The sequence below is a fragment of the Tauraco erythrolophus genome, chromosome 6 (assembly GCF_009769465.1).
Source record: "Tauraco erythrolophus isolate bTauEry1 chromosome 6, bTauEry1.pri, whole genome shotgun sequence".
Lineage (NCBI taxonomy): Eukaryota > Metazoa > Chordata > Aves > Musophagiformes > Musophagidae > Tauraco > Tauraco erythrolophus.
This window is the reverse complement of record NC_141470.1, coordinates 4,358,350-4,384,040: the sequence shown is the minus strand read 5'-3', so window position 1 is coordinate 4,384,040 and position 25,691 is coordinate 4,358,350. Positions and strand designations below refer to the sequence as shown.

The window sequence follows — 25,691 nt, the reverse complement described above, 5'->3', positions numbered from 1 at the left end:
ACCACCCAACCTGCATGACTGCAGAACCAGCTATTATCTGCTGCAGTGCTTGCAATCAAGACAGAACTCAGGACATAGCCATGGCTTCAGACCACAGTGGAGTCAGAAGACTGGAAACTGAAATAAAAGCAACTGATCCTTGCATCCAAACCACAGAACCTAAACTGGGCACTGGAAGCAGTGATATCTCCAACACACAGCGTCAGCAATGCAGTCAGATCCCTCCGTGTTCATAACTGAAAGCCACAGCTAACAAATCTGATGTTCATAAAGAGGGCAGGGGAAGAATCGAGTTAATCACAACCTCTACGAAAGTTGGCAACCCAAGAATGCCATCAGCAGAGCCAGCCTGGGGCTGAGCCCACACTATGCAGCAGTCTCTGAAGTGCCTCCAAGCTGACAGAAGCCAGCAAAGCAGTGCTAGGAGAAGAGGAAAAGGTAAAGAGGCAAGTGGGAGAAACACGTTAAGCATCAAATCCAGAACCCAAGGGACCCATTCCAGAAGCAGCTCAGCACCACCACCACAGTCTGCCAGGCCACACTAGGAACAAGCAGGCTTGGCTCCCTCCCAGTGGCTTCTCATCATGCTTGAAGGGAAGAGCTGCACTGAAGGCAAGGCATAGCTGACTCCAGAAGCAGGAGAAGCGAGTATGAGGGCAGCACTCAATATTTCAGATGAGAGTCTAGGCTGGAAAATGCACAGTAGAGTCCAATCAGGCAAATTGCAAGGGAGGAGAAGGCCTATAAAGCACAACTAGTTACCACCACAAGTCAGTGAAGTAGGTGAAACTACCAAAGCACTGGAATCTCAGCAGCAATCCTGGCTCATTGGACAAAGAGATGAGGCTTTTGGGGGTAGGGGCAAAGATGTGTGGGAGGAGAACGAAGTGGGAGAGGAGTTATTGTATATTAGGCTCAGAGGGTTGTAGAATGGAGATATGAATAGTATTGTTTAATATGGAGCAGGCAGCAAAAGCATTGTCCCCTCAGGTTAACCGGTGTTCTCATGTGATACAAGACAGTTAAGTTCTGCTTCTTGAAGTAGAAATAATCCAGAGGCAGGATGCAGGTGGCCCAAGGGCCCTATTGCCAGAAGATCAGGCTGTATTGCAGCTCTAACAGTTCTTAGCAGAGTGGTATCAGAAATGGGATGTCACAGGAATAATGGTCAATGGTTGGACAGTCTAGGAATGAGGCAGGAATGTTCCGTTTGCTCCTTTCTCTGTGGTGCCGTAGCTCTGGAGTCGGCCAACTCAAGACTTGGGCACTTTGGTGTAGTCTTCACTGTGTATGTTCTTGCAGAGCGAAATGGACAGTATCATCCCCAGCAGCTAGAATAAGTAACGAAGAATAGGAACAAAAATCAGCAACCAGAAAGGTCATAAGGTGGGAAGGGGCACAGGGGAGCAGAATACACTCATCTCCTTTTAATGACACCACATAGGTGAGCAGAGTTGGTCCCCAACGCAAGGAAAACGCAATAATTAAGATAAAAAACATTTGGCTGAAAAAAGATGTGAGTTCATCTGGAATCTACGTTATGGGCTTTTTAAGGCAGCTAGTGGGATCTCACTAGTGGGAGTGACTCACATCAGGGAGTGACTCACCTCTATAACAGCAACACCAGTGCAGACCCCAAGAATGACACCAAGGTTGTCCTTCAACCACTCCTCTACACCATCCATGCATCCCTACGGAGAAGACATGGTCACAAGGGAAAGAAGCTTGAATCTAAGTATCTGAAGACTGAAAATCCATAACACACGTCCTTGTGCATGCAGAGATCATCCCAGTTACATGCTATACCAAGTTTCACAGCTGCTTTAGCAGAAAAGGGCAGGATCCCTGTGACCCCTATTTCCACATGGTACCTCAAACAATACTGCCATGAAAAAAGTACTCTAAATTCCCAGAGGAACAAAGACAAGGCAACTTCAGCGAAAGCTTCACAGGGCCCAGACATACTCACCTGCTCATGAACAGGCCAGTCAGCATATGTTGCAGTGCCGTTGGAGACATCCAGATCACAGAAACCACTATCTACCTGAAAGTCCTTGGAGCTATTGGAGCAGGAGCAGGGATACGAAGTCATGCTTCGGTTGATAAGAATCTCATTGTTTTCCCAGTCCTTTGCTCCAGTCCAGCCACAGCAGGCGATCTAAGAAGCAGAGAGAGATCACCATGGTCTTACACTTTGCACTGGTAACACACCACACGTGGAAACAAACTGGCAGTGGAGGTAGAAGTACACAGGAGCTCTCCATCAAACATCAACAGTCTGGCCATACAGCTTGCATGAATTAAGTTGCATTAGAATATCACCCTGGTTACCAGATGATAACCTACGCACAGGGCCATCTAGAAGACAGGAGCATTATCTCCTGCCAAAGAATTACTCTGCTAGCAAGATAAGAGTTAAAGGGCCACTTCTAGCAGACTTTGAGCATAGCAGACTATAATATGCATGGCCATCCATAGGGTTCCAGCACACCAGTCATGCTAGAATATGAAACCTTCACAAGCCTTACTGCATGAAGCCTAGATACTCCAATTTCAGCAGGCCATGCAGCTCGACATCAATTCTACAGAGGGTAATTTCAACTAGTTTTTGCAGACTAAACACTAGCAAACCTCATCTTATCTCCAAGTGACAATGCTAAACAGAAGTAAAAGTGCAAAACAGATGTTGCTGGTGGGTCAGCTGGAAGAGTGCAGTTGTCCTGTGCGACGCATTTGAGCTGGTTTATTTTTCAGTCCTTCCAGTTCATCATTAGCAGATTGATTTGGTGAGGGAGAAGGAAGGCAGGCAAGAGATTAAGACGTTGACAAGACATCACATGTACTCAGAAACAACTCAAAAGGATGACTACCTAGTCTTCCACTAGCGATGCCATTTCCATAGGGTTAAATATAAGACTTTTTTGAGTGGCACGCATTTTTCGAGCAGATATGAAGCAGGAACTTTTCATTTTCTGGTTCCCAACTACAAGGTACCACCGACCTGAGCTGTGGCCCCCAGGGGACAACAGCAACCACCGCACGATGGCGTTGACGTGACGCCGAGCCCCTGCGAGTCACAACGAGTGCTCGCCTGGCTGCAGTTGGGACTGGCTGGAGGATGGGATGAGGAAAATTTTCCATCCAAACATTTATGTTCCTGTACAGCCACGTGATAAAACTGCAGTTGCTAGAGGGGAAAGCACATCAGGAAGTCCAGCAAAGACTAAGATCTTATCTTCTGCATACATAGAATCACAGAATGGTTTGGGTTGGAAAGGACCTCAGAGACCATCTAGTTCCAATCCCCCTGCCATGGGCAGGGACACCCTCCACTACACGAGGTTGCTCAAAGTCTCATCCAACCTGGCCTTGAACACTTCCAGGGATGGGGATCCCAGTGGTCACGTGGTGGTACAGAGCAGAAAGGCTATCAAGCTTAAGGTAAAGTTTAAGGAAACTCTCCTCTGCTCAGAGAAGAAAAGTAATGTTTCAGCCTGACAGACATGAGAGCAGAGGTTCAACCAGCTGAACACCCACATCAGGATGAGCATTTGGTTTCCAAACATGTGAAGATCCAGCCTCCAGAAGGAACTACCTCTGCCTCACAGAGGTCTGGACTTTTAACTCCAACACTGGTCTCAGAACACCCACCCTCTTTCAAATGCTAACTCTAGTGTATGAGAGGAATTAGACGCCTAAACACTCGACTTTTCCGCTCCACAAAACCTCCTTCTTCTGTTCCTACGCAAAAGAAAGGCTCAAGCAGGATCCTCTCTCCACAGCAGACTCAGCCTCCTCTTGAATCCCCTAGCAAGGAGATGCAACTACAGTGATAAAGCATAAATAAATCATTCTGCCTCCAAAGAGAGAAATACTGCAGGTCAGTGATTCGCAGACCAAACAACAGACAGAAGAAAAATGCTGTTACTCGTACTTACTACACATCAGTCCCATGCTGGGCACGTATTTAACCACCACAGCCCACCAGCTCTCAAGCTTGTGGTTTGGCAGAAAACAGCTATCACGACTCCAGTGTGCCTGAACACTGACCTAGTTGCTCAAGAGCTGACCCTGATGCAAAACCAGAAACCACGGGCAGTTGGACGGCTCCCAAGAACGCTGACACTCAAAAAAGAGCCATCACAAGAAGCAACATGCACCCCTTAGTGGTGTAATAAGCTAGGGACTTGAATTCTTACCAAAATAGCATGCACTGTGGCTTTCCCAGAGGCTGGTATCCTGGAGGCCTTGCAGACAAAGCCAAGTGTTGGGGTGCCATTTGAAAGGCCAGGTACATTAGGCTATGCAGCTAATACGAGCTAGTCTGAGCAACTAGCATGCAGAAATTGTTCAGGTTCTCACCTAGAAACAGCAAGCAAGACAGTTTTCTAGTATACAGGCACCAAACCTCACAGGGAACTTTGCAGCTCAGCCAGATCAGTGTGCTCTAGAAATCCTCCCTCTAGTACAGGATGTCCCTGCCCATAGCAGGGGGGTTGGAACTAGATGATCTTTGAGGTCCCTTCCAACCCAAACCATTCCATGATTCTATGATTCCCTCCTGCAATACCTGTTTCCCTGTCTTCAGCCTAGTTTTAAAGGTCGTTTACTGCACTGAAAAAATAGTGTCATCTGCCTCTTGCTGCCCCTCACGACTCACCTGTGTTTGCACATAGTCCCACGCATCTTGTAAGTTCCTATCATCGTCGTTCGAAGGGTCATAATTTTTAATCAGGCTTCCAACTATGCGGGACAACTCTTCTTTCAGCTGGCAAGGAAAAAAAAAAAGGCAGGAGAGTTAGATTGGTCAATTCCTTGCAGCATTTTCTTTGGGGTTTAAGGTACATAACACCCCTCCTACCACCCGTGTTAGTCCTGCTGTGATCGACCTCCCCCACAGTGGAAAAAAAACCCCATAGGCTCATCATTGTTAAAGGTGTGAAAACATTTTGCTTTGCTCTAGCTCCAGTGAACAAGATTAGAGCAAAGCCAAAAACTGCTGAGAGACATTACAAACACTACAAAAAAAAAGTGGAATGGGCAGTAGCTTCTGGTTAGCCCTTTTCCAAAGGATCTGAAGGAAACAGTAATAGGTGTTGAGGCTATCACACTCCCACAGTACAGGTATTTTTAAAGCTGCAGCAAAGAGACAGATAGAACTAGTTTTAAAATCATTGGGAAATGAGCATTTAATTGGCACATAGAGCAATGCTTAAAGGGGAAAAAAAAGCAACCAAGTAGTGATAAATCCCCCAGACTGACTGTGAAATACCTTACTCTGCAGTCTTGTCTATGCTTTTGAAAAGAGACAATAACTATAAAATCCCACTACGATGACCAGCTGGCATTTCTTGCTAAGAAAACATTTTTCCAGGCATCCCAGCTTTCAACATTGCATGGCCTGCTGCTATGCAAGAGGGATGTCGTTCCAGAGAAAATAAGTTAATTCTACGTCCCCATTTCCTCCACCAATCAGTTTCTTCTTGAGCTTATGAAGTAGATGGGAGACTGCTACTCAGGTTCCTCAAAAGTTGAGGCTTGGAATAAATTCCTTAGCTTATTGAGCACAGCATGATGCTTGTTACAGTGTTGATGGGAAGCACACTTGATGCATAGAGAAGTTCAGACACCAGAACAAGCAATCATGTATCCCCTTAAGACCAGAACAGAAAGGGAAATCAATTTAACTCTCAAGAAAGCGAAGTTGTGAAGTCCTGGGCAGATAAGTGTTATAATGTATGGAGGACCACTAGAGACCGACCACAGAAAAACAGGATGCTTGGTGGCCACAAAATAAACAAAAAACACTATAGGCTCCAGTGGTCCAGAGTCAGAGAACAGAAACAGTCTTAGTATGGACCAGGAAAATCCTTCCAGGAGAGACAGGAAAACAAGGACAACATTGCCTTAAGTACCCCCAGGTAACATATTTCTAACCTTGCACTGCAAGCAAGATTCTGGTCCAGAATCTTGGCCACTGCAGTTCATCTCCACTGCTCAGGGGAGGTCTGAGTCACTCTGCTCCTGTATGCAGCTGGGTTTTCTGACACACAGCTGGTGGAAACTCCTTTTTCCACAAGGCATTGACATGCCTATCCCCAGACTCCTACAACTGCTGCTTCTATATTAAGACAGGATACTACAACTATCTAAACTGCTCATTAATAGTCTTCTCAAGGCTCAGGTGTATCCAATCATCCCTTCACCCTCTTTCCTTATCCAGAGATATTCACACCTTTCAATTTGATGAGATGTGCAAGCTACCACCCAGGAGAGTCCCTCACCTTCCTCCTCCCACCTTGTCCTGAAGCTCTTCTCCAACAGCCTATACACAAGGACAGCTGTTATCACTACAGACCGACCCAGATCTTAAGAGGTTGGAGAGAAGTGCCATTAGACTGTTCGAGGGATGGGATAGAGTTACATCAGCCTGAGCACTGGGATGCTCCCATCTGGTTTTGTCTGTGGTGTTACAGCATATTGCAGTTCAGGGGAAATGGTTTATCCCTTTCCTTCTGTCATGCATTGCAAACGACCTCGGCAAAGCCAGGGACACCCAGCAAGAGGAAGCAGTGCTTACTGTTAGAAGCTTCTCTCCATCAGCAGCTCTTCTTCCTAGGAAAACTGCAGCTCAGCTCACTGGGATCAGCTATGTCAGGCCAGACAGATGGGAGCTGCATGATCTTTCTCCTCATGATGTCTAGCTCTTCCCCTTTTAATTACTTTGCTTCCCCTTTTCCTTCACTTCAAATCAAGGCAACCTGACCTGGTTCTCACTAATGAGATTAGCCTTGGCTGCTGCCATAAGCCTCATCAGTTACTGAACCTCCGAGTTCCCACCCTCACACTGCTGCTCCACATGCAGAGAGAGGCAAGGAGAGCTGGGTTTGTCGTCCTGCCCTGGTCCCATCTACCCCCTGAGCTATTAGGCCACACAGAGCCTAACGTTGCTTCTGCAAGAATCCCAGGTAGTGTAATTTCCATTAGATGTAAGAAAGAAATTTTTTACTCTGAGGGTGCTGAGGCACTGGCACAGGTTGCCCAGAGAAGTTGTGGCTGCCCCATCCCTGGAAGTGTTCAAGGCCAGGTTGGATGAGGCTTTGGGCAACCTGGTGTAGTGGAGGGTGTCCCTGCCCATGGCAGGGGGGTTGGAACTAGATGATCTTGGAGGTCCCTTCCAACCCAAACCAATTACTCTCCAATTACTTTCTGAAACACCTAAGAATGCCTAAGTTTTTCGTAAACTGAAATGCCTCACTTTTTGAAAGCAGAGCTGTTTGTAAGACTTTTTGCCTGCTCTTGTGTAAGAGTAAAGGAAGAGCAGGGATACAGCTTCCCTATTCAGCTGCAACTGGGGACATCCAGTTCAGGCTCTGTCTCTGCTCATGGTGAGGCCCTGGGATGGAGGGCAGAGACACTAATCATAGAATGGTTTGGGTTGGAAGGGACCTCAAAAGACCATCTAGTTCCAACCCCCCCCACCATGGACAGGGACACCCTCCACTACACCACCCCACAGCAGGGACATTCAAAGCCCAGGCACCAAAGCCACAGACCACTGCAGGGCTGTCAGTCTCCCCTTCCCACGGGCTCACTGGAGAAGGGGCTAGGGAAAGCTGAACACTAGAGGCAACAGGTCTTTGATCCCAGTCTCGATTGCAGAATGAATCACACAGGCTTCTTCCACTGTCAGTCCCATCAGTCATCCATCCTGTCCCTCTCTCCAAGATACATGCTAGATCCTTCCTCCAAGGTTTACTAGCATCCAGCCTAAACAAGAAAATAGGCTCAAAAAAACCCAAAACAGGAGGGGGCTGTCACCCTTCCCGAGTGACTTCAGATTCTGAAACTAAGGCATAGTCCATGGCCCCAGGCAAGTCACTGCAGCAATCACCCGGGCCTGTTTGCTGGAAACAATAACTAGCAAGTAGGGCAATTCCCAGGAAACCACTGCTGTCCTTTGCTCAAGGCATTCAGAGCCAAGCTGCAGAGAACAGTGTGAGTTAGGCCAAGGGAGACCTTGCCCAGGCTCTCCCATGGCCAGGGACTCGTGATCCACCCGACGTAGGTGAGTAACAACACGCAGCTCACAAAGCAGGATACCATTTGCAACACTTGGGACATGACTCTTTTGTCCCCGAAAAACCCCCGCCCCACCACACAGTTTCAGTTGCCAACAGATGGGAGGGAAGTGGATGTTGCATCAACATCCTCCCAGTGGTACTGGGCAATTCCAGTCCGAAGGGGCATTCCTCTAGCAATGCCCCTGGGGGAGGCAAAGCAGCAGCCTCCCTGGCAGGGACTCAGCCTTTGACAGTTACATCAACTCTGTTTCAACATATTTTCATGTCAGGGGTGGGGAAGGATTTTGACACTGAAAAGGAACAGTTATTCCAACAAAAAATCCAGTGAATCAGTTCAGTAGCTACTAATCAAAAAAAAAAAGGCAGGTAGAGAGAAGCACAATAACTCTGTCTACTTTCCTGCAGTGCAGAAATAAGTACTTCAGTTGCAAGTGGAGGAGCGAGCATCACCTTGCTACATTCTGGATTCAAGATCCTTCCCCTCCACTCTTGTTATTCCTTGTTTTATATTTAACCAAGTTCCTGAAGTCAGAAGGAAAAAAACACAAAGAACACAATAGACATGCAGGGACTGGATCTGGAGCAGTTCTGGGTTTGCTTCGTGGTGCTCCCAGCTGCCCTGGGATGACGTGCATCAAGTGAAGCAGAGCAAGATGCACAGCGTCGCTGGAGCACAGCCACAAATCAGTGCGCAGGAAGTTTCAGCCAAGACCTTTCCGAAACTGTTTTCCTTAGAGCTCTAGGCAAGTACTTCGGAGAATCCCTGAAACAGAAGGGCTCTGGAAAAGATTTTCCATAAGTTTTGTTCACAGAGGACTGAACGGGAGCATCTGTTCAAAGCCCAGTCTCCCCTGCCGTTCTGCTGGATCCATACAAGTGATGATCTCAGCCACATCAGCTCCAAGGGCTGCGCAGAGTCAACTCCAGCACTTTCATTCCCTCTCTCTGGTCTGACTGAGGTTTCAACGAAGAGCTACAGCTCAAAAGCTGGAGTTTTCTAGCGCAGAGTGACAGCTGGAGAAGAAATACCAACAGAGGTGTGGAATTTCACGGTCTGAAAAGTCACATTTCCCCATTGCAGGGGAATACCCAGCACCACACCTCCTCCTTGCATTAGTCAGAGCTGTTTGTTCAGAACCAGCAGCTTGTTTCAAGCTGTAACTTTGCACACCAGCTAGCCAACGTTTCGGTTTCTCCTGCAGCTCCAGCCAGCCTAGAGAGTGAGCTACATTCACGCCATGCTTGGCAAGAAACTCAGCCAACAGCTTCTCAGACACCACAGCCACCTGTACAAAGCTCATATCAGCTATGCTGGAGGCTACTACCTTCCCCCTACCCCCAAGCTTCACCACCAGGTCCCACCTGTAGCCTTCTCCATCACCTGTTTTCTTCAACCACCTAGCAGGAGGGTTACCTTAGGAGAAGCAAGCACAGCTGTGCAGTCATATAGATACAGACTATGTGGCACAGGACAGGGCACAACGGGCACCAGAAACCTGCATACCAGGACAGACGCCAGCAGGGACTCCACAGTTGTAAGTTGCTCCCACTGTGTGAGCATAGCTCCCAGTTTAGCTGTCAAACAGGTGGAGGCCTGACCAGGGAACCTACAGCCAGGACAAGCTGTTGCAATGCACTTAAGTAGCTCAAAAGTTATTCCCTTTATACTTCCAAACCCATTGGAGCTCTAGAACTGGGAAACTGCATTCCTGACAAAGAGATCCACTTCAAAATGTTAAACCACTTGGCTTTAAGCTCAAACTGTAGTACAGGAACTGTCAGATACTTGGGTCTGCTCTTGGGGAAAGAGGACAGCTCTTCCAAGGAAAGTTTTACATACGAACCCAATAAAGCCAAAAATAAAGCCTGCACACCAAACAGAGCTTCATAATCCTGGAGAAAGTAGCACTGCTGAGGCTGGCAGGCACAGAAGCAGCAAACCACACAGCAAAGCTGCTGAGCTGGGGCAGAGGAAAGGAGAATCCAGTTATGTTTGCTGACAGTATAGCCCAGTTGGGAAGAAAGAATTTCCAGGTGTCTCCTGTTCCCTCAAACCAAGACCAAGGAAAACATGCACACAGTAAGAAACACTTACTATTTCTTTCTGGAAGTAGATGACCAGTCCAGCAGCAACCTGAGTTATGAGGATTACCATCAGGCAGGTGAAGTACTGGAAACAAAAAGAGAATAGATGACCACTGCCAGCCTTTAGAAAGGTCTGTACATAATAGCACAAGTTTTGGTAAGATTTCATATACAGGAGAAGTCACAACACTGAGCCAACACTTTGCCTGCAGAGAAGCTCTGCTATCAGCAACGCTCTCCCCAGTAAAAGGCTTAAATACAAGCATCTGCATCAAACCAGTGCACTTCAGCACTTCTCCCACCAGGCCAACACGAAGACTTCAGGAGGGAGAGGATTTACAAGCACCCTAGTACCCTCTGCATGTGTCATTCCAGCTGGGACTCCCTCTCCCACCCCCAGCTCCATTCCCAGTCCACTCTGAACTCAATGAGTTGGACTCTGCCTACCCCAAGCCTCCATGGCAAGAAAAGTCAATTTTACAAACCTAATTATTATTTTTTATTACTTTAAAAGTAAAATGATGTTTTTTTTAAAAAAAATGCTGTTTGATTTGTTTGAGGATCTAAATTTAGGATTCACCAGCAAACTGCTTAAGGAGAGTTTTACATCTGAGGTTACTTTTGAACGGTGGCAGCTTCTACCATGACATCAGGAGATGTTCCTAATGCCAGGACACATAATGTAGCCATACTTGGTTTCCTACACATAGGTGCTCTCAATAAGTAGGAGGCAAGTATCAGGCTGAGGTGTACGAAGCTAGTGTCATCTCATCCATCACAGCCAAAAAATTTCTTATAGATGAACCACTTGGAGAGATCTTGACATGCAGAACATTCCCAGTCGAGTCTCTCTCGACTCTTGCACTTTCCACAGAAGCTGAACTTTGCTCTTCTCTCTCACTGCCCTTGATACTTGTCTTTGCACCACAGAGAGCACAACACCAGCTGGGAAGTCAGGGTGGGGGGGATGAGGTACAAGGTCACCTGGGACACCTCTTCCCAGTTGGTGGTCCTCAACCCACCGTTTGCAGAAAGCATCGGTGACATCCCCTCTTGTTTTGCACAGTCATTAGCTCTTCATCAGTAATGTCTGAGGAACTGCTGCTGCAGCCTGTTGACTGCTCAATAATTTAACGTGTGCAAATTTAGAATTGGGTCTAAGTTGACCTAGCAGAAGTACCGTCCCCAGGAGACCTGAGCCCCAGCTACAATCCAACAGATATTTCGCAGGAGAGATATTAAAGGGTGGATCTAAAACATAGCATGAATTCTCTCACCAGACCCAAGAGGCATCGGATTTCATTGACTGCTCCAAGACAGCCCAGGAACCCCATCAGCATGGTGAGAGCCCCAACACCGATGAGGATGTATGCACCAGTCTTCAGAGAGGGAGATGACGTCTCTGTAGGGGTCAGGAAAGCGAAGAAAATCAGCTACTGATAAAAACTACATCTGCCATCACCATTTAGAGAACTGCCTCCATATCTACTTATTATAGCCTGTTGTCTTCTACAAAGGGACTGCACAGAGGCATGTGTTGAACATGGGGACAGAACGCTGCTTCTGGGTGCCTTCTGATGAAGGAAGACTTTCAGGTCTCTTATCTCAGAGCCTGGAAGACTCAAGGTCACTCCACACAAACAAACGTTATTTGGAGAAAGTTAGCTGCTTATTGGATTTTTAACTCCCTCATGAATGCCCTCTGAGTGAGGGTAAGACAAAGTATGTTCTACTCCACAACTACTACCTATTTGCTTCAATTCCCTTTGCTATCTTCAGAGAAGCTTTTCTCCAAGTCCTCAAAATCGTTTTTGGTTCAGCTTTTCACTTTAATGAACTATTCCTTGTTCCAGCCATTCTGTTTTTACTTGTCCACTTGCAGTCAACAGTGGGACACAAACTCCATGGAGTGAAACACGACACAAGAGCTGGAATGACTGTGCTCCTGAACACTTAGCTTTTCAACCAAGTTTAGGTAGTAGTGTTTCAGAAAGGCTTATGCTGTCGGTCCTCTCCCCTCAACGTTTAGTACTGTGAGCAACAGAAGAAACAAGCTCTTACATCTGGGTTGGTCAGAGGACTATTTCTTGCAGAACAGGATTGGAAGGAGCAAGCATTACAGCATAAAAGTTGACGAGATTCTGTCTAGAAATAGTAACCAGAAACCTCGTTTATCACTAAGACATTCTTAAACTCGTGAGGCACACAGTAGAGAGGAATTCTGGATGTCCAGTGATTAATGAAGATAATGTTCCTAGAGCTCAGCATTTCGTTTCCTGGACACAAGTCCTAGGAGGCAAACTTCCTCTGAGTTCTTCCTGAAACAGGTTAAGAGAGTAACTGAATACAGACTAATACTCTGCCCCCTAACACATCTCCCCAACTTCTCATACATGGTGGAAGCCACCAGCTTCCAAACTTTTTCCCTAGAACATGCCAAACAAAGGAAAAAAGATCAGTTATCAAAAAATGAACTAGAGCTGTTTGCCACACAGGTCACTGAGACACTTCAGCCTTGACTCATTTCCAAGCCAAACTCTCCCTGGCTGGACATACAGCACAGAAACCAGGATCCTGCTCCTCCTTCTTCACCAGTCCTGGGACTTCTGCTGTCCTGATGCTGCAAAGCATTTACTCAAGTAGCATCCTTACAGGAGTGGCCTTCACAACACTACGCTACTCCCTCCTGCAAAATCTGCTCAGCCATCATACAAGCGTGCAAGTGCCTGGGCTGCAGCACCTCCACAGCACTAGAAAGCAGTTGCTTAGTCAACCTCTCATTAGAGGCAAAAGGTATTTGCAACTCAGAATGGTTTGGGTTGGAAGGGATCTCAAAGACCATCTAGTTCCAACCCCCTGCCATGGGCAGCGACACCCTCCACTACACCAGGTTGCTCAAAGCCTCGTCCAACCTGGCCTTGAACACTTCCAGGGATGGGGCAGCCACAACTTCTCTGGGCAACCTGTGCCAGTGCCTCACCACCCTCAATGGAAAAAATTTCTTCCTTAGATCTAATCTAAATCTCCCCTCTTTCAGTTTAAAGCCATTGCCCCTTGTCCTGTCACTACACACCCTTGGAAAAAGCCCCTCTCCAGCTTTCCCGTAGCCCCTTCAGGCACTGGAAGGCTGCTATAAGATCACCCCGGAGCCTTCTCTTCTCGAGGCTGAACAGCCCCAACTCTCTCAGCCTGTCTCCATAGCAGAGGTGCTCCAGCCCTCGGATCATCTTTGTGGCCTCCTCTGGACCTGCTCCAGCAGCTCCATGTCCTTCTTGTGCTGGGGACCCCAGAGCTGAACACAGCACTGCAGGGGGCTCTCAGGAGAGCAGAGCAGAGGGGCAGAATCCCCTCCCTTGACCTGCTGCCCACGCTGCTTTTCATGCAGCCCGAAAGCCTTTTGGAGAGAAGTGACAGCAGCGGGCACAGGAGCCATGCTCACACTTCTCATCTGCAATAGGTCTTGCCTTGCAAGAAGGCTCTGCTGGCAAGAGGACTCCTGCTCTGTTTGCTGCCACTCCACGTTTTCCCCCGCGCTGGGCAGGCAGCCAAGCAAGTACAACAGGCTCCTTTGGCAGGGGCTGGAGTGCCCTGCTGTGCCCAGCTCCCTCCCTGGGTTACTAAAGCAGAGGGAAAGCGGGGAAGGCATGGGAAAGGAAGGGAGAGGGCAGCAAGAAAGAGCTGATGCTGGAAATCTCCAGGAAGGAAGCTAAATCCTTAAGTGCTCCGTTAGCAGAGATTCTGCATAAAACAGGAAGAAGCAGAGCCAAGCTCAGGGACTTCATACCTCACTAGTGGCACTAACACCCATCAGCTGCTGGCCCACTGGTACCAACCGCATCTCAGACCATGAGGGGTGCTGCAAACAGGTGGCCCTTGATATGCTCCTTTGTGGCTGCCTGTATTAAAAGCACATTTCTGCTCATGCCCCCACTTTATTAATCAACATCCTCAGCAGGACTTGGGAGATAAAGCCCTTTGCAAGATCAGTGTAGCTGGGAATGGGGCTATGAATGCCATTACTGTTCACTCCCTGGGGCTTCGAGAAGCATGCAGGCAGCACCCCCCCTCAAAGCATCTGACACTGGTGCCAGAGTCAGCAATTCTGGAGGCAGCAGCAATGGGAAACGAAGACCCACCAAGCAGAAAAAGTGATTGAAGCCCCCTCTAGGAAGAGGCACAAAGGAAGCAGAGCTTGGGCAAGATGGAGCTGAGCTACTCACTTGGTGACGGTCCACTTAAAGCCCTGCAAGGCACAGCTCAGATTTTTGGTTGTTGCAGAAAGCAGAGCCTCTGTTAAGACTCAAGTCGATGCTCTTGGCTGACTTAGAGGGGAAGGAAGGCAGCCCCTCGTACGTGCAGCAACACAAACCACCTCTGACAGCCAGGCTGAGCCTCATGAAGTGTGTATAATCAAGTATGTTTTAGAAGTCAGTGCACTAAAGACTTCAGACCCACACCTTCCATCTCCCCTCAGATCTACACCTTCTACAGCTTAGGAACAAACATGCTGGCTACTTTCAATATACAGGAAGCATGGACAAAATCAGGTACTTTCTTTCTTTGGTATTTAAAACAGTCAAACTGACATAGATCATTACAGAAAGCAGCAGGAGCATAGGAGACCCACACAGCAAAACTACATTAAGGCATTGGGACCTTGGGACATGATGGTAGTAGAGGAAGCTGTTGTGGAAACACAAAGCACGCAGTGAAAATTGGATGAAATACTAGTCTCTGTTTAAGACAAGTATTTGGATTGCTGAGTGAAGAGGCAATGGTCTCAGTCTGACCCTGGTGTTGCAATCCTTACAAGACTAGGAGGAATGCTGTGTCTCCAGGGTTGCTCCCTTTCACCCTGTCTGTGACTGAGTCTCATCTTGTTCTACACCACATTACTGCTCAGGTCACAGACTGCACATAGAAGTATTGCCATTCCTAGAATACACCATGGTCAAGCACATCCCTGGAGCAGAGTCAATTCAGAAGGAGAAAGAAGATGAAGAAACATGGTCTTACGTAGAACAGCAATGAAACTGGTTTTGTCGGCCAGAATCCATATTCCAAAACCCAGGATCACAGCACCCAGGATCTGAAAGAGTAAGAACAAAACACACACGCTTGGCTTATTAGTTCAGACCAATTAGAGGCAATCACCACTCTCCATACTTCCCAAGTAAAAACAACCATTATTTTGCTGTTCCCACTGATCTGCCCTGTGATTCTCCTTCCCAAAGTAAACAGGATTAGCATGACTCCAGGAAGAGCATCTCAGATGTAGTTTTAGTAGTACATGATGTTGTATAGGACTGTTCAAAACAGTCTGAGGAAGGGATGCCCTGCTGCTAGAACCTTGTTGGCAGAAGCAAAAGGTAAGTGTGCTGTTTCTGTGAAGAACAAATACATGCAGCGTACAACTTAAAAAAAAAACATATATTTTTAAAGAGAGAAATCCCTGACCCTATGGAACCAGGCTAGGAGCCAGCTGCCAAAAGATTAGATATCTGGCAGCTGGAACCTGCCCAGGAAGGAAATCTTTGGCTTGTCAGGCTCTGTTATAACATTATGGCTTCAACTCACAAATGCAAAAAACACAACAACATTCACTTTGCACACAGGTTCCACTGAGTGAAGTGTTTTCCCCTTTCCAAAGCCAAGCTGAGCCATTTTGTCTTGGCTACTCCTTTATGCCAGAACACCTCAGCCCCTCAAGCCAACACATCTTACCACCAACAGAGAGTCAAGTGTATGAAACATCAGCCACGGTCTTTGCCTCATTCACCATAGTCTTATCTAGAGCAAAGATTAGTAGAGCAATAAGGCCCTGGGAAGACTCAGCTGAATCCAGACATGGAATTGAGAAGGCATGAGTCACACAGTTTTCCCATCTCATTTTGAAAGAGGGAGGGGGAAAAAACCCAGCATGTTCTGGTTTAGCTTCCATGTATCACCAATGTTTTATACTACTCTGAGGTATTTGCCTGTAGATGACACCAATGACACCAGCTCCTAAATTAGAACGAGATAACCATTATACCCATAATAAATAACTTTGCTGAGAAGCTTGTAAGCCTGCAGGTTTGACAAGAAGCTGAAACTTGTGCCATTCAGCCAAGCAGAAGTGGCGAAGGCTGGAAACCACTTGTTGTGCAAAGATCTAAAACAGACTTTGAAGAAACAAGGGAAGGATAAGGAATGCAAGTGAGATGCTTCCAGAGGACACAAACTGCAAGCAGCAGTTCTTACACCAGCAGGATTTCAAGACAGTATGAAGTGAAACACTAAAACCAACAGGGCTGAAGAGAGATTGCAATTCTGTGCTTCATTAGAGAACGTCCTCATATTTGGGAAGCAAGGGAAATGCCAAACCACCACCTGCAGCAAGCTGGCAGCGAGGGTTGTATGGACAGGCATTGGCTCCACAGTTTGAAAGTCTACACTGTGCTTCAGCTCCTCATACAAAGCAGCTTTTCTGAGCAAAGATAAAGCAACAGTCTGAAATAAGCTGCTTGCAAGCTTTCCTGGCTTGGCAGAGGGCACAACGCGTAGTTGGCTCTGGGGACAGGATTAGAAAGTCACCAAGCAAGTTCTCATCTATGAAGACAACTGACTCAGCTGCAGAAAGCATGTAGCTGTTGTATCTCAAAAAAAAAAGAAAAAAGACAAGACAAAATAGCAGCAACAGGAATTCCCCCCTGCTTCACATCCCGATACAGCGCACTGCCGTGCTCAATCTGCTGATCAAACCAAAAAGACTTCTTGAACGTGCAACAGCTGGGGCACCTAAAAACTCCTCTCAAACTTGGTATTGCCTCAAACTGTAAATCCAGCAGTTCTGGGCAGTCTCACATTTAAACTACACTCTTAAAATATTTGTCTTAACAAAGATGCAAGCCGGGCTGCACGTGACATCTCTCTTGGCTCGCTGACCCTGAAACGTCACCTCAGTTTTGCTGCTGCTGACAAAATGCAGAAGGGCTGCTGAGCTGAGTTCCTGGGAAGTTATTTGTTAGGAGGTGCTCCAACTATCCAAGGCCTGTTTTCACTCTGCTCTTCGCTCTAGTCCACAACTCGTGCGTTTGCCAGGAGCTGCTGTGGAAAACACTAAAAGGGAAGGGAGAAAAACTACAGGGACAAAACACTGTCCTGTTATCAACAGCATGTTTACCTCCTTGCAGGATAGGATCTCTGCTCAGCATCTTCAGGAGTTTGCACAGAACAGCAAAGCTGCTTCTGCCACTGACTTGGCTTTAGACCCTCCATAGAAGAAATCACATCTGCCTTCCATAGGGTTTAATTCCTCTGCTCCATTGCTTTAAATGCCAGAAGTAGGGGACAGATTTCTTCCCTCCACCCTGGGAGTTTTGATTTCATCCCTGATTTCACCAAGATCCTTTACCACACCCAAGCTAGAAGAACGCAGCTCCCTCAAGGCAGGTCCAGTAGTTTCCCCACAGTAGAGCCCAGTGAGAGGGTGATGGAAGAACTAAGCTGTGATGGAGCTGACTTACCTTTCTGGGAAGAGCAGTGGGGGGGGTCCCCAGCCGTTCACCCCCAGCACTGCCTTCCTTCACACTCAGACTGCACAAGGTAACATTGAGGCTGGCACAGGGGCCAGCAGAAAGGCTCTTCAACTGCATGCTTTGTTTTAGGTAGTAGCCTTCTGCTCCGTTTCCAGAAGGGTTAGAAGTAGGACAGACAGTTCTATATTCTAAACAAATAGGTTCCATAGCCTGTTCAACTGCTCCCTTTAAGGAGAAGCATCTGCTGCAGCCTGTGTCTGCTATCCAACAACAGAGCCGTGTTAAGTTTTGAGAAGAGAAACCAAGCTTATACTCCAAGGTTACGGTTTTGGTATCTTTTGTAGCAAGTAGTCTAAATAACCTTCATCCCTTCAATCAAAGCAGGTCAAAGCCTTCCCTGAAGCAAGGCTCCAAGACTGTGAAATAACACCAGGTCTGTTAGCTACTTCAGCTATAGCAAGGGATCTTCTCACAGACCTCAAACTGTAGAGAAGTGCCATGTCAATGACTGGCTAACTTCTAGAAGAGTCACTAGCACGTCTCTAAAGGCTCAATTCATCAGCTCCAAGCAAGGCTGGAGAATAGCAAGGACTGTACAGGGTGCAATCACAGAGGCTCAGCTCAAGCTCCAGAGCAGATACAGAGCTCCATCACCAGCATTAGTGTTCACGTTTGTTCAAACGCTCTCCTCAATGAAACACAGCAGCTCTGGGAAACCAGCAGGAGGTACGCAAAACCTGTCCGCACTGGGAGCTCACAGCAGCTCAACGGGAGCAGTTTCTCCGCTGGATTAATGCGGATCTATCACATTGGATAAGCTCAAGAACCCCCATTCAGACCTTGAACGACCATAAAGGAAGAAGCTTCTCATGTCAGCTACTTCCTACAACAGTGAGAGTGTAACGGATACCACCTTCCTCAGCATCTGGCACGTGCAAAAAGTCTGCCATCAGTCAAGACAGAAGCACACTCAAAACCTTCACTCTAGAGAAGCATCAAGCTCCCCACCAGAACACAGCAGCTTCAGAGACCTCACTTCCACAGAGCAGCCGGAGGAGAAGACAGCAACCAAGCCATATGGCGAGCTTAGCCAAGAGCTCATTAAAGCAGCTTCTCCCTTCCATCAGCACAGACCTCCTCACGTCCCACCTTACAACTCTTACTCTCAGTGCACCAGGTCAGCTTTCCCCAAGAGGGAGTGGGGTTGACTGCTCTACCAGAGGAGTTTCCCACGACCATGCCTGGCTCAGCAGAGAGGAGAGGAGGGCAGTGTAGAGTAGAGATGCCACGACCATCATTGGTAGCATCCAGCAAAGACAGCAGCAGTGCTGTAAGGCACTCTAGTATTCCAGGCTGACATCCTTCCCCTTTGTTCCCATGTTAGGCTGGCTTTCTTGGAGAACTTTCTCTACACAGGAGGTTAGCTAATGAACTTGGACCTAGGCTTGGAGATAAAGGAAAACTAGACAGTGCCCAGGTACTGGGCTTCAGCAAGTCTCAAACACTGCCTTAATAAACACAGCTCTGCTTCCCAGGGCAGACTGGGTAAGTTACACACTATTTAAAAAATACCACCTCTTCAAAAGAGGAGACAGCCAGGATGCTAATACATCTTCAGAGGAGTCCTGCACTAGGAGGAGGACAGGCCTGGACTAAACTGGAGTTTTCCTATCCTGAAAGTAGACTAAATCATACTCTGAAAGATCTAGTGGCACTTGGAAAAAAAAAAACCTCCCCTCCCTCCTGCCCAAGAGTCCTCACCATGGCCACTTTGAGCACCCCTGACTCTCAGCCCTTAGACCAGAACTATCTACTCTTTGGATGGAAGCAAAACACAGAGGAAAGAGCCAGCAGAGTAAGCCAAGGGAAACCAGATCCAGATGTGCCTCAAGTTCAAGCCTGTGTGCCAGTAGCACAGCACAACCGTGCAAGAAGCACGGTTCCACACAACACATGATATCCAAGCCTCACAAAAACATGCATGGTCCTCCCAGACCCACTCTGATCCAAAAGGAGCTCATCTTTTGCCGAGTCTCACACCTGAAAATAATTGCATCCAGTGGACTGCCTCACTTCCTCAAGCAAGACTGCCCCGGTCTCCCCCATCTCCCCACCCCATTTCAGATAGAGGACCTGGATTAATTCATCTTGTTAAAAAAAAGAAATCAAAACCAGCCACTGGGACTCAGACAAAATTAGAGTTGTTCTCTGAAGCCTGCCTGGCCTATTTAGGAGGGCACTGCCACTACTTGGCAGGTTTTGTAGCTTTGCTGTGCCAGAGCAGCTCAGCTGCTGCTCCAGATGAGGCAGAGAAAGCAGTTACAGGTTCCTTCTGGAAGGAGAGTAGTTGTAACTCCTGTTTTCCCTTCCCACTGCAGGAAGGGAGCTGTGTGCATTGGAGACAGCACGCAAGCACTGGGAGTGGAGCTGCTGAGCATCCATGCGAGCTGCACAGCAACTCTGATGTCCCTCGGCTTCATGGGGTTCCTTCTTCCTCCCAAAACTCTGGCTGTTTTATTTAATGAACATACTGGGCCAACATCCAGAAAAAACACCTTTCAAGCTAATTTTAGCTCAGACCTTCCTTTCTGCTCTGCAGATGCCCACAATACTTACAAGGAACAGGAGATTGAAGAGGAAGAGGAAGTACTTGGTGACTTTTAGGCAGCCAGACCCCATCTTCTTTCACTTCCAGAACCTAAGGGGAAAGCAGACAGACACTCAGTTAGGTCAGCATCAGGTCCTCCAGGCAGTTTTGGAGAGACACCCTTACCCTGTGCAGAGCTCTGGATCACCTGGTGGGTCTCAGAACAGACGCCCAGAAAGCACGTGCTCCATAGACTACCCCAGCTGCCTCTTCAGAGCAGCAAAACAGGACACCACAGGCACTACAAATACAAACAGCCACTGCCACCAAGATCTCCTGGAGAGTGACAAAGGGCTATCAGCAGTTACAGAAGGGATTTAATCACAAATACACTGCTAATTCTATCACTGTTTACACGGACTTTGCATTAATAGCATCAACCAAAACACCAACTCTAGCTGCCACTCTTGGCAGAGAAATGGGACACGCTTATCTGAAGAAGGAGCTGGCAAGACCAGCTCCCTCCCCCAGAAAAATCTCATCTCCTCATGGCCCCTAAGCAGCTGAAGGAACACTAAAGGGCAAGGCCAAGGGGACAATTTAAAAGGCAGCATTAAGTCAAGCTTCTGGTGCACAGCTTGGCGCTTTGACAACGCACAAGGACCAGCCAGTCTGCTTCACCATTACGTACTACTGATTCTGCTGCAAGATTTCAGCAAGTCCCAGTTCCCAAAGCCAGCCTCACAAGTTCAAGGCAGTGTGGGAGCACTGATAAGGTAGAATGCTGGTTTTAGTTTGTTGGGACCAGCCAAACTACACACATCCATGAGGTGGCTAGCAAGCAACACAGAGGGCAAAAGAAACTCCAGGGTAGGTCTGGATCTATCTTCCTAGGATGGATGCCCCATCCCTGGAAGTGTTCAAAGCCAGGTTGGATGAGACTTTGAGCAACCTGGTGTAGTGGAAAGTGTCCCTGCCCATGGCAGGCGGGTTGGAACTAGATGGTCTTTGAGGTCCCTTCCAACCCAAACCATTCTATTCACCACAGAGAGAAGGTACTTTGCTGTATCTCGAGTTAACTCTGCTCAATTACCATGGCTGAAGCCTACATAAAGCACAAGATGACTGATAAGGTTGCTCTTAACACTGAAAATTAGGCAGCTTATCAACAAGGATTCTCATCAGGCCTTTGCACCATAGGACCCAGGAGGTCAACAGATGTTTATGACTGCAAGCTCCTTCAATTCTCACTTGCCTGACAGCAAAGAGCTCAGTAGCTAGAAAAAAGTCCTGTGGACCATCCCCACTACTGGAGTAAGCCTCTTCCTGAGGAAGCAGTACAGCTGAGTAAGACCTGAGGACCAGTGCGGGAACATCTTGGAGGTCAGTATTCCTGTTTCTCCTTCCTCCCCTGTGCTCAGTTATGTTTCCTGCATAGGCAACAGAGGACTTAAGTTCCTTAAAATTTGCTCTAGCAAGCTCCTTGCTTAAAACAGACTTTTAAGAAGCAACAGACAAAGAGCTATACTAGGCTGGGGTCACCAGTCTGGACTGGGAAGAGCCAGCCCCAGAGAGCAAGGTCAGCAGGGTGTACCCAGGGACACTGGAGCCCAGTGCATTCTTTTGTTTCAATCAAAGGCTTTTGCTTAATCCTATTAAATATTTAGGTTAACTCAGGAGCTAAACTGGTATGTGGGCCTTTAGAACTGGTTAGTGTTCCCACCAAGCAATGTTCACGCTCCAACTACCAGGAGAGAGCATGAGTCTGAACTCCATGGCTGGAGGACAACACTACTGCTCTAATTTCAAGGGATGCCATAGCCAGAGGCTGTGCTAAGCCCATCACGGCACAGCACCCAGCAAGATGCTACTGAGATGGGAAAGCAGTGCAGAAATACAACCTCAGCCAGCTGTGCTACAGCTTGATCCTAAAAATCCCATCTATATAGCAGTCATTGCACCCAAGGAACTCTTACTGCACAGCCACGATGGCATCATCTCAGTCACTTTTTATTCAGTTAACTCCTCAGGTCAGAGTCCACAAAGCCAGCAGCACCCAACAGTACATCCTTCAAATTAGCCAGGGAAAGCTCCTGTAATAGTTTCTGGTCCATACTTACACCAAGTATCAAAACACACAGCATTCCCATTTCCAGTCCCTCCAGGTGCAGCCATCAGCTATGAGCTGGTTCTGTTCCAGCACAGATGCACAACAGCTGCATCACTCCCAACTTAGGAAAAGTGAGCAAAGGCTCTCTGTTAGCAGATTCTTACCCTTGGTTAACGACACCAAGATTATTCAATAAGCCTTGCTCCTGTTAGAGCAGCTGTCCTACCACAAATGGTATGTCAGCTTGCGATGGCAGAACAGCTGTAATCCAAAGACCACCGTGTCCTTTAACAGTATCTCAGAAAAAGTGGTGACTTACAAAATCATAGAATGACTTGGGCCGGAAGGAACCTCCAAGACCATCTAGTTCCAACCCCCTGCCATGGGCAGGGACACCCTCCACTACACCAGGTTGCCCAAAGCCTCATCCAACCTGGCCTTGAACACTGCCAGGGATGGGGCAGCCACAACTTCTCTGGGCAACCTGTTCCAGGGCCTCACCACCCTCTATATAAAAAATTTCTTCCTTAGATCTAATGGAAATCTCCCCTCTTTCAGTTCAAATCCATTGCCCCTTGTCCTATCACTACAGACTCTTGTCAAAAGTCCCTCTCCAGCTTTCCTGTAGCCCCTTCAGGTACTGGAAGGCTGCTATAAGATCAATCCGGAGCCTCCTCTTCTCCAGGCTGAACAGCCCCAACTCTCTCAGCCTGTCTCCATAGCAGAGGTGCTCCAGCCCTTGGATCATCTTCATGGCCCTCCTTTGGACTCGCTCCAGCAGCTCCATGTCCTTCTTGTGTTGGGGACTCCAGAGCTGAATGCAGTACTCCAGGTGGGGTCTCACCTATGTCAGCAGGGACAGCATAAACGTCACTTCCTTCAAGCTGTGTGCTCCCATCCTTTCCTCTGCAGGAGAAACGTTCTCTCGGGCTGTTAATCCTGGCAGGCACCAATGCCTAAGGCTGCACTTGGACAGGATAACATAGACATAAGTTTTCCCATCCAGCTGGCTTGCTTACTGGCTTCACCATGAACACATCTCCTCTTAATAGCATCCCAAACTGGAGCCTGGCAGTCTAACCAGAACACTGAGGCAGCCAGGTCCCTAGGTGATGAGGAACATCTGTTGTGGAGCATAGAAGTGTTTTTCTACTTTCCAACCTAGCCAAGAACTAAGCTGGATAATAACCTACTACACAAGGCATTCGACTTCTTACCTTGAGATGCCCAGTTCCAGGTGCAATCCTCCCTATTTTCAAGCTGGAGGGACAACTCCAAGTTCTTGCTGACTTCCTTCCTAGCACTAAGTAGCCACATGCTGCCTGCTTCCAACTCCTTCCACACTACTTTGATTAGTCAGGAAAACAGAGATTTGCAGATCTGTCAAGATCTTTACAATAGTTATCTAAGATAATTAAGTAGTCAAACAAGTTGAGAAGAGATGGTGTAGAAGAAAACATGCCTGAGGTGACAAGAGTAAAAACACTGCTTTCAGGGCTCTTCTACTCCCAGCTGTTTGGTAAAGGGATACTGTCTTCAACATTTATTAAAAAAACCAAAAACTCAACTGTGGATTACAGTATTATGCATAGTTCTCCTCTTGCCACAGGGAGATACACTCTTTCGTAGCTTCTAGCCATAACGTAGTTCAAAGAACAGTTTTCAAGCCAAAAGAGAACCATTTTTTTTGGTTTTTCCTTTGAGTTTTTAAGATACTTTAGAGCTCCACATACTGAAACATTACAGATTTTCCAATTCTTCTGCTATCCTTAAGAAATTAAACTCACTTTTTTTCACTACATTAACGAAGCTCCTCAAAAACCTACCTTCTGAAATTGCACAAACTGTCACAAAACTAGCAACACTGCTACACAGTAGAAGCAGCAGCTCAATAAAAATTGAGATGGGTCAGGTTTGGGAGCAAACGAGCTTGGAGTCATCACAGCCTGGCATATCCCAGGCCTCTTGGCAGTGAAGGGTTGGCTGACATACCAAGTCTTGCCAGCCCGTGTTGCCTGCAGCAGTCAGAGATGACCATTTGCCTGTTGAAGTTGGTCAACTTTCGAGCCTTCACATCCTGTAGCAACATGCCTAAAGGTTTAAACACATGAAGCTTGCAACTTTTAAATTCCACTGCAATTTAAATGCCTGCAATTGTTTGTTTCCTCCTTTTCCTCTCCACCCTAACTGCCTTGACTGTTTGAATTCTCCTCCCCAAGGAGCCCCACCCAGTCTTTTCAACAATCCTGCCCACATGTCACCAAATTTTCCCTGTCATTCTACAGATTGATGCCAGCTCTGCAAAGGATTTCATGAGACCGTACCATCAACTTGCAGAGCGGTGTTTCTCCCAGCCTCTCGTTTCCCATCCTGTAAAAATACACAGGATTATTTATGCCCATCTACCAGTTTGCTGCTTTGAGGCACTACTGCCATAAAGACTTGGTTGCCAACATGGCCTGGTCAGCTTCTGTGTAGTTGATCCTGGGTCTTTCTGTTGCAGCAAGTCCAGAGGAAGGCCATGAAGATGATCCGAGGGCTGGAGCACCTCTGCTATGGAGACAGGCTGAGAGAGTTGGGGCTGTTCAGCCTGGAGAAGAGAAGGCTCCGGGGAGACCTTCTAGTAGCCTTCCAGTACCTGAGGGGGCTACAAGAAAGCTGGAGAGGGACTTCTTTCAAGGGTATATAGTGATAAGACAAGGGGCAATGGCTTTAAACTGAAAGAGGGGAGATTTCCATTAGATCTAAGGAAGAAATTTTTTATATTGAGGGTGGCGAGGCACTGGCACAGGTTGCCCAGAGAAGCTGTAGATGCCCCATCCCTGGAAGTGTTCAAGGCCAGGTTGGATGAGGCTTTGAGCAACCTGGTGGAGTGGAGGGTGTCGCTGCCCATGGCAGAGGGGTTGGAACTGGATGGTCTTTGAGGTCCCTTCCAACCCAAACCATTCTATGATTCTATGATTCAGCCCCAGAACCTGCAGGAAGAACAAACTCCAGGAAGGCATCACCTGATCCAGGACCATGGGCTTTCTCCATGGAGGAGGAATGAGACTAGTCCACACAGGCTAAACTGGCACCATGGGATGGCTTCCTACCCCTTTCACCACCTCCAACTCTCAGGCCTGTCCTGCCAACAACAGGATGACAGCACAACTGGTATGTGGAGCACAAAATCACTCATGCATGGATGTTACAACCACATCAGCCAAGGGGCAGAGAGACCAAGTTAATTTTTAATTGCAATTCTGCTCTCTTGCATTAGAACCTGTACTGACCCCACCTAGCAAGCGCTGCACATTTGGTGC

At 47.5% G+C, this 25,691-nt stretch overlaps 1 protein-coding gene across 1 annotated transcript; it reads right to left on the bottom strand.

Moving 5' to 3' along the window:
* Positions 1–249: 249 nt before the first annotated feature.
* CD82 (CD82 molecule) lies at positions 250–20,369 on the bottom strand. The gene is made up of 8 exons (XM_009984589.2): positions 20,306–20,369; positions 15,186–15,258; positions 11,447–11,571; positions 10,180–10,254; positions 4,661–4,768; positions 1,970–2,158; positions 1,608–1,691; positions 250–1,331 (listed from the first exon to the last, which is right to left on the bottom strand). Exons 1-8 carry the CDS (start codon positions 20,366–20,368, stop codon positions 1,254–1,256), a joined length of 795 nt encoding a protein of 264 aa, XP_009982891.1. The 5' UTR covers position 20,369; the 3' UTR covers positions 250–1,253.
* Positions 20,370–25,691: the final 5,322 nt, after the last annotated feature.

Bases quoted from the DNA above. Each gene is read 5' to 3' on its own strand.
- CD82 (XM_009984589.2), bottom strand. From the start codon at position 20,368: ATGGGGTCTGGCTGCCTAAAAGTCACCAAGTACTTCCTCTTCCTCTTC. The intron at 11,572-15,185 runs GTAAGACCATGT...TGACCCCTACAG, and splicing joins CAGTTTCATTGCTGTTCTAC to AGACGTCATCTCCCTCTCTG. The intron at 4,769-10,179 runs GTAAGTGTTTCT...TTTCCTTGCCAG, and splicing joins TCTACTTCCAGAAAGAAATA to CTGAAAGAAGAGTTGTCCCG.